Source organism: Zeus faber, assembly GCF_960531495.2.
Source record: "Zeus faber genome assembly, chromosome: 7".
In the NCBI taxonomy this organism is placed as follows: Eukaryota; Metazoa; Chordata; class Actinopteri; order Zeiformes; family Zeidae; genus Zeus; species Zeus faber.
This window is the reverse complement of record NC_137203.1, coordinates 19755355-19764155: the sequence shown is the minus strand read 5'-3', so window position 1 is coordinate 19764155 and position 8801 is coordinate 19755355. Positions and strand designations below refer to the sequence as shown.

The 8801-nt window shown below is 44.8% G+C and overlaps 1 protein-coding gene across 1 annotated transcript; it reads left to right on the top strand.

Moving 5' to 3' along the window:
- The first annotated feature begins 2162 nt into the window (after positions 1-2162).
- Positions 2163-8271, top strand: LOC307233302 (arrestin domain-containing protein 3). Its single transcript, XM_080004614.1, has 6 exons — positions 2163-2494; positions 2995-3052; positions 3743-3890; positions 5776-5872; positions 6468-6724; positions 6918-8271. Exons 1-6 carry the CDS (start codon positions 2248-2250, stop codon positions 7590-7592), a joined length of 1482 nt encoding a protein of 493 aa, XP_079860740.1. The 5' UTR covers positions 2163-2247; the 3' UTR covers positions 7593-8271.
- The last annotated feature ends 530 nt before the right edge of the window (positions 8272-8801 follow it).

The following is an 8801-nucleotide window of genomic DNA, read 5'->3' as shown; positions in this document are numbered from 1 at the left end:
GCCGGCCAACCATTTAAAGGTTCTCAGAAAGAGATGAATAAATCGCGTTCTGCGCCGTTAAACAACACACGAAAGGAAAGTGAAAAGGAGAGAAAAGTTATAAACAACTGACCTTTGCTATTGTTGGAGGACATATTGGCTCCATGTCTTTTTCTGGTAATATCATGCTTCCTTCTACCTGAGACGGTTTTGCCTCCGGCTCCGGGCTTTTCCGTTTCTCTACTCCGGCTAGTTGTGGTTGGTCTGTCTCCATGACTTTCCCCTTCCTTCAAGTGCAATCACGTCGGCAAGGTAACCGTCACCATAGCGACAGCACCGCCTGTTAAAACCACACAGGACAAAAGAGATTAGATCGAGTGCGACTTGCAAACTTTGGAAAGGAGAGCAGGTATCTGGCAAAACTATCCCGTGTACCCACAAAGACTAACAGAGAGAGAGAGAGAGAGAGAGAGAGAGAGAGATAAACAACGGTTGTTGTCTTGAAAGTCAAGGAGGTGGGTTGGGAAACACTAGAGTATAGAGATTTGTGTAAAAATCTCCAGGCATCTGCATTACGCACTAGTATTATACTAATGCGTAATGCAGATGAGCGCCTGATTTAAAGGATAAATAACTAAAATAATGTACAAAGCAAATAACTAAAATGCATTCGAAATGGGCCATTTAATAAAACAGTTTTCCAGTTCCCTTTTCCCAGCATGCATTGTGTTCAGACTTTGAGAGTTGTGTTATTACGTTGTGTTGTCGAGCATAAGTTTTTAATGCCGCGTGCGAGTGTTGCGCATGACGGTCCAGTGTTATTCAATTGTTAGCGCGCGTTTCTGTTCATGTTGTAAGTCTTTTGGGGACTTCAGTACCGAAACATTACCCAAACAATCAATAAAGAGGCGATGAAGAGGTAAAGTGAACTCTCGTCTTTAATGGTGGGAAGTCCGGCTTCAGTTAGTACCACTTATGGCTTATATAATGCAGCCAAATTTAACAATGTTTTGACCTATGATATGATTGAGATGATTGATATGACACAAAACATTTTGTTTTACATATTTCATCATAATCGGTAAAGAGTAACCATCCTATTTGTAAAACAAAAATAACACACACTACGGATGACATCGTCGTCGTGCATTTCTTTTCCCGCGATTTAAATATACAGTATTGTCATATTATATAACATGCAAAATTTTCACCGTGATTGGCAGTTCATGTTATCACCAAGGTGAGACGTTTCTGCTTTGTATTTAACAAATACTTAATATATTCAAGATTCAGGAGGTTTATTCGTCACATACATATACGTACTTTCATACATATATGCAGTGAAATGTAATGCAACGCACCCGGTGATAACACACAATATGTCCTGGGGAAAAATGTCTTTCTTATAGAGCAACTAACCGATTCCTAAAATAATTAAATAGTCCTAGTCTCACAAAAATTTAAAAAAAGAAAGAAAAAAAAGTGTATGGATCTGGTGTCCTGCCAACAAAGTGATTGCCGTCGCCTGGGTGGGCTGCAATCTGTCAAATATAACCCTTAGAAATGAAACCAAGTCATTTTGAGTCACAAGGTAGGAGCTGCAATCTCTTTTTGACAAGCGCAAAACAGCATTTTATGGGATGTATTGGCCCCTTTGAATGTAACGCAACGGGTGAAAGGGCCTGGGTGGGCTATAATCCATCAAATGTAACCATCAAGAGTGAAATCAAGTCATTCAGAGGCAGAAACAACCTTTACGTCAACCAGGTGGGAGCGATCACTTTTCGGCGAGTGGAAAACTGCATGTTGACTCGTTTTGGCCCTTTAAAAGGCATTTGAACGGATAAAGGGATTGAGTGGGCTCTGATCTGTCAAATATAACCCCCGTGAATGAAACCGGGTCATTTTGAGGCATAAATAAGGTTTCGGTGACGAGGTAGACGCTGGATTGTCGGGCAATCCGTTTTTTGGCGGACGATCACTTTTTGCCAACAACACCGGCTCCCATCGTTCACATAGCTCACGGGGCCGACTCGTCGGCGGTCACTACTTGGCCGCACTTTCGCCTACTACACGTTGGATGGCGTCCTAACACTTCTTTACACTCCCCATTAGGGGGAAGCCGCTGGGCGTGACTACTTCCACAACTAGACCCACCCAGCCGATTACGAGCAAACAACCCTGCAAAAAAAAAAAAAAAAAAAGACGAGGAAAAGCCACACCGAAGAGACATATCCTCATGTTTCGGGAGTGGACCGGACACCGAGCATGCCTTCAATAAAAGGCCTGGCTCTGACGTACGACGCCCTGAACGAGCGGGCGACGTTCTCCGAAGGGGACACCATCACGGGCACGGTGACGCTGGACCTGGAGAAGGAGACCAGCGTCGAAACGCTGTTCGTCAAGGCCAAGGGGGACGCGCGGGTGCACTGGTCCGAGAAACGGGGCGACCGCAACCACAGCCACTCCCAGAGCAGGAGGCTGTTCAAGGCGAAGGCGATGCTGATCCCCGAAGGTAGGCGGGCGAGCGCGACACCGGCCCTCGCCGCGCCGCGCCGCGCCGCCCCGTTCAAACACTTTCGCCGGCGTCCACCTCAGTCGACCGGCGCCGTTCTGTCCCGGCCGCGGCACCCACGGGGGGGGGGGAAAGACGGCGATCTGGGGTGGTCGCTCGCCCAACGCCCACACCGGCGCCCAGGACAGAGAGATTGGCGTAAACGAGCTCGGTCCAAAAACGAAACCGAATACACTGGATGTCATTAACACACCATTCCGCGGCCGACACTGGCGCTACACCCCGCCCCACCCCCCCGCACCGGGGGGGTGGGGCGGGGTGTAGCGCCAGTGTCGGCCGCGGGGGCTAAATGTAACCATAGATCGTACAGGATGAATAAAACACGATGACAAAAATACGGATGTGGTACAACAACGGATGAGCTGCAGATGACGACAATGTCCTCAGTCTGAGTGTGGTGACGACAGGAGCGTGTTTACACCCTGACCTTTTTCTTGCAGATACCGCGCTGCCCAAAGGAGTTCACACGTATAAATACAACTTGCAAATACCACTGGGGTAGGTTGGGAAGAGTGGGAACCAGCACGTTTCCCCTTTTTTTTTTTTTTTTTTTTAACGTATTACGTACATTGCCGCTTATCTGGTCGTTGCACGGTGTCCGTGCGGTGTTGTCAAAATGTACTTTTTCAAAAGACAACAAATCGAGAAAACCGGCCGAGTTCCGGGTTGTCACGGCAACGACGTGCCGTCCCGCGAGGCGTCTCACGGTCATAAACACGGTGCGCGGCTGTCGTGATCTGTCGTGAGCCGTCCGGCGTCGCGGACGGAGGCGTGGCCACGTGGTCCCAGCCTTGCAGAATCCAAGGTTGTGATTTGGAGGATGAATAAGGAAAATGTTTTTTACACCAAACAGCTAAATTACATCTGAAATGGGCCATTGAACAACACAGTTGAAGACAATAAATAATCAAATTGACTATGAAATGCCGGAATGGGTAGATCAATAATGAAATGGAATAAGATATTTGTCAACCGATAAAGAAATTGGATTTATAAGTTATTTTGCATAAGGTGTCGATGAGTCATTTGATTTACCGCAATTCATGAATTTCTTATTTTTTTATAGGAGTCAGTGATAATAAGAGGTTATGCACCTTATAATCTTTGTTTATTGTTTACACAGCGTTCACACAACGTGAGCCAGTTTATGTTCCACTGATTTCGGCTACTTATTTACTTGTTTTGCAGATGTATGCCATCCTCCTTCAGCGGACTTCATGGAAAAATTGTCTACAAGCTGGAATGCAAGCTTTCCAGGTCCTGGAGGATGGACCATGGAGTAGAGAAGGAGCTCAGATTTGTCTCCAGGGCTGTAACAGACGTCGGCCACCTGATGGTTTGTAAGATGTGTGTGTGTGCCACGAAACCAAAATCAGGCTTTTGGAGGGAAGTGGAAGGAAGCGGATGGGAGGGCATCGGGAGTAACTGGCCCACTTTTATGACCGAGCAGGATGCGAGCGTTAATGACATGCCATTGTGGTGATGTGATTTTACATCTTAAGTGGGACGAACGGCAAAGCTCACGAACCAATGTTGAATCTCCTTTTGCCAATATTGCCAGACAGTCTTCAACAAAAATGAATGGTCCCAAACCATACCTTTTTATCAGGTTTTTCAGAGTTGAATTGGCTCTTATGCGCCTCTAAAAATCCCCGCTTTTTGCTACATCCATGCTAAGGTAAGAGACTAGAAACAGGAAGTTGTGCCACTTCATTCCAAGAGTGAAGGCAACCTGCTGTAGCCAGAATTGTACAATTGTACAATTGAAAAAAGTGATTCTAAATTAAATGTGATATGACTGTCTTTGAAAACAATACAAAACAAAAAATACACTAAGACTTGTGTCACTACAATACGAGTTCCCTGTTTTTAAAAAAGGAGATTTCAAAGGAGCAATAGACAACTTTTTTGCTTTAACTTCTCATTCTGAAGTTAATGTTGATTGCACAGTGTAATGGCTGTAGAATAATGACACCATCAGCGTTTAGATTGGTTCCCTATAAGCCTCGATATCACTATGCATACGGACTGTATCATTCTATTATCTCATATCTCATTTAGAATCCAAAATCAGAAGTTATTGACTTTTTCCTGCGTGCAGGACCACAAAATGTGTGTGGGGGCCGCAGTGGAGAACCCCCAAGCTCCCTGACGGGCTCCGAGCCACTCCAGCATCGCCCCAAGACTGTCTCCGAACCGAAGGAGCGTCTGCCGGTGCGGGTTCAATGGCGGGGAGCGGAGTGTGTGGGTGTGGGTATGGATACTCCATGCTGCTTCTACTGTAGTGTCGGGTCGTTCACGAACGATCCGATTCTTTTGAACGCGTCAAAATACTTTTTTTTCCCCAAGTTTTACAGTTTCATGGTTTTTTTTTTTTTGTTCAGGTTGCTCTCTCCTCTACTGTTTTGTTCCCAATCACACTGGAACCATGACACGCCCCTTTTCCAGGGTGTTCGTGACTTTAAACGATTTTGGATTCTAAATGGGATGTGAAATGATGGAATGACGCACGGATATTCCTGTCTAATTGATGCGCCAATGTCCCAAACTTCAATGGGCATCGCATCGCACAGGTAGTAAAGGGGCCAAAGGGAGCGGATCAACCTGGGTGTCCGGTTCACACACTGATGACAAATGCCGGATGTTAGCAGGTGTAACCGGTATTTGTTTAAAGGCCAGTCTTGTCTGTTCCAATATGGTGGCGACATTGACGTATTACAGCAACAGGCCAAAGCAGTCAATGCGGCATCTATGTATATACAGTGTGTCTATGATTGCGCAACCAAAATAAATAAAATGTAACTAAAATAGTGACAATTTCAATTTACCTCTTCAGTGCGCATGCTTGTTTCTTCTCTCTTATTTCCAAAGGGGTGTCGATTATTTGCACGGAGCGCTCTGAGCGATTAACAAAAGCGATCTGGTTGTCTTGGCGACAGCGGCACAAAAGTTGTCTATTAAATATTTGCCCAATTGGACTGTAAGCACAGTGCAAAGCTGCAGCAGAGTGCTATGTCTCTCGATAGTAAAGCATTCAACAAGGTTGTGCTTTGAATAGTTGTAAATAATGATAACCAACATATTAATGAGCAACATGGTGTTTCACGGAGGTTCTGATTCTGACGTGGCTCAAGGGCGAAACCCAACAGGTGTCGGGGACGGGTGCTTGAGAAACACAGAGTTAAGTAAAAACATGTATTTTGCCCCTTATTGCTCTCTAGTCTCGTCAAGTCGGTTCCACTAACAAAGAGATGGGGCTTTTCTCCAAAGGACAAGTACACATGGATGTGATTGTCGACAGCAGAGCGTACGCCCCAGGTAACATAACCTTCACTCAACTTCTTCACACTGTTCCATCTGGAAATTTTGGGGTGGTTTAAGGTGGGGTTGCAACACATGGAAATGGAATGCCGTCCTGGAGAGCTGCCAGGCAACGCAAGAAGGCACCTATTTCGGGCAGACCAGCATATAATCACCTGGCAGCTCACATCACACTGACACCAGTGACGTATCGAGGAGAACTTTGGAGATCACACGCCAAAACTGTTGAGAGGGCTTTTAATTCTCTGTCGTCTATATACATGAACTACATAACTGATGTTTAAGCCAATCCATTGAGCTGTATTATTGGTAATCTTGCGTTGGTAGTAATCAGACCAGGTCAGACTTACACATAAAATACAAAAAACACTAGTGAAAGTGATTAAGACGCTTTGTAGAATATTGACTGTATATGTTCAAACCCGTGTAAGTCTCTTTCAACAACCCACTTTTCTGAAAATCAAAAGATCTGAAAAAAATCTGAAAGATCTGAAAAAGGAAAATCCACATTCTCCCCACAGTGATTGTAGTACTGGTAGAAGTGGTTTGTTGGCGTATGGACTCATGTTGAATGATGCCCTTTCTCCCTCAGGTCAAACGGCGGTGATTGTGGCGACAGTCAATAATGTCTCATCCAAAGACATGAAGCCTAAATTCAGTTTAAAGCAGAAGATCGTGTACCGTGCACATACCTCCAAAAAATATTCGGAGAATACCATCTGCAAAATGGCCGGGGATGTCATTACACCCAGCACAGAGAAGACAGTTAAATGTGCGATGAGGATTCCCGGTGACGTGACTCAAACCATCCAGAATTTTGACCTCATTTCAGTTGAATACCAACTAAAGGTATTGGTGTTATATCATGTGATGAATCATTGAAATGTTGCAGGCCTACAGTATATACCATTTCAATTTAGATTCAACTAATTTAAGTGTAAATGTTTCAATAATTTTGTGCAATTTCTTAAAATGTATATATTGGACATTTTATTTTGAAAACACAAATCAAAACTCATATCTCACTGCACTTATTTCCCAGGTATATTTGGATATCAGCTTTGCTTCAGATCCAGAGGTCATATTTCCAGTCGTCATCTTGCCTGCTGGCTTTACCTCACCTCCTCAGCCAGGTGGAGCTGTGGGTCCCTTCCCACCGGTGGCTGCTGGTGGACCCAGCAGAAGTGACTTTCCACTCCCTGCTCCCTCTTACGGGCCTCATCCCGCGCTGCCACCAGGTCCCGGTGCATATGGTTACCCAGCAGCCTCGGGCCTGAGCAGCAACAGCAACAGCGTTCCGGGATATCCAGGTCAGCCACCCGCCTACTACCCTTATCAGCCACCCGCTCAACCTGCCACGTACTCTGTGCAACCCCCAGCCATGGCGGGAGGCTACTATAACCCTATGCCCCAACAGGCCTCTCCATACGGGTCTCCTTTTTCATCTTCGTCATCCTCCCAAGTGCATCATCCCCCTCCTCCCACTGGCCCAACATTCCCCTTGATGCCGTCTGCCCCAACACCTCCCCTGCCCCCGCCTGCTCCATTGTCTAACCCAAACCCTTCAGCTCCACCTCTTTTTGATCAGACCTCAACAGCACCGACGTTCAATTTGCCGACTTTTGGGCCTGCCATGAATACAAACTTCCTGTCCCAACAGGATGAAGAGCCTCCATCATATATGTCTCTTTTCTCTCCTCCGGCCAGTGAAAAATAGGGTGTGAAAAATGGAAAGACGGGCATTTTTATGTATGAATGTATGTATGTATGTATTAGACTAACCAAAGTTGTTTTCTGCATTAGGTTACTAATTGTTCTTTATCTACTCACTTTATGGTGCCTGTTAAACAACCTGCATATGCAACTTAACCACCCATCCATGGCAAGGTGAATTCTTTGTCCAAACATCATCTCAAAGTGCCTGTTTGCAAGAATGATGTTTTCCCCTGGGAACTCTTTTTCAGGTAACTATACCTCAAGCATTATCTGTGAATAAAAACAAACAATGTACCCCTAACGAGAGCGGCCGAAAGGAGAAGAAGTGACAACTCCTGCACTAAAGCAGACTATACTCTGTTGTCAAACACTGTTACAGCCATAAATTACTCAAGTGTCGGTGTCTTGTGATACCCAGTGTATGAATCAAGGTTTTTAACGTGTGAACTTTCTTTGAAAATATTTCAATTGTTTATAGATAGTGTTATGTATTACACTGATCTGAGGATTTGTGAATATTTTTTGTTCATTTATTAAAGGTCTAAGGTCAAGCATCTTGTCTACCAGTTGTGGCCTAATAGCAGCGTACAGGTCGTTCAAGTCCTGGAGTAAATACTACAAAAACCTAGTCACCCATTTTCCTTAAATGTATGTTCCGCGAAGTTTGGAACAATAAAGAAGCAAAGTCCATTTTCTCTCAATGCCTTTGTCTTTTGAATTTTCACTCTTCTCTCTCTTGATTTAGTGCACATTAACACACACACGGAGCTAAATGTATGATTTCCAGTGTTGTCACCCTCACATTATCTCCTACAAAATACTCACAAATCTTGCAACATAAACCCAAGATAGTCACACAGATGAATGTTAAACAAAAAAATGTGCACATACACAGTGATAAATTTAAGACAAAATAAAACAGACATCATCGTGGAAGTACACATACTGTATGGAAGGGGTTAAGGGTTCATGTCACCTCTACTAATGAAAATGTGATGAGAGCATACAGGCCCGTTCGAAAGTGTCTTATTTCAATAAACAGCGAGCCAGCGGGAGGGGGGCCTTCAGGGCTCAGCGACTGAGTCACAAAGACTGTCTTTTCCTGATGTATGACTTTAACCGGCAGTTTTATCTTCCATTGTGGAACACAGCCACAGGACTGAATCGCTGACATTTTGTCAAACTGTGCCATTGAAATGTGTTAGAAAGT

What these genes read in the sequence shown, in the direction of transcription:
- LOC307233302 (XM_080004614.1), top strand. Translation starts at nt 2,248, where the DNA reads ATGCCTTCAATAAAAGGCCTGGCTCTGACGTACGACGCCCTGAACGAG. An exon ending in CAGACGTCGGCCACCTGATG is followed by an intron (nt 3,891 to 5,775) that starts GTTTGTAAGATG and finishes ATTGCTCTCTAG; the next exon opens with TCTCGTCAAGTCGGTTCCAC. An exon ending in CAGCAGAGCGTACGCCCCAG is followed by an intron (nt 5,873 to 6,467) that starts GTAACATAACCT and finishes TTTCTCCCTCAG; the next exon opens with GTCAAACGGCGGTGATTGTG.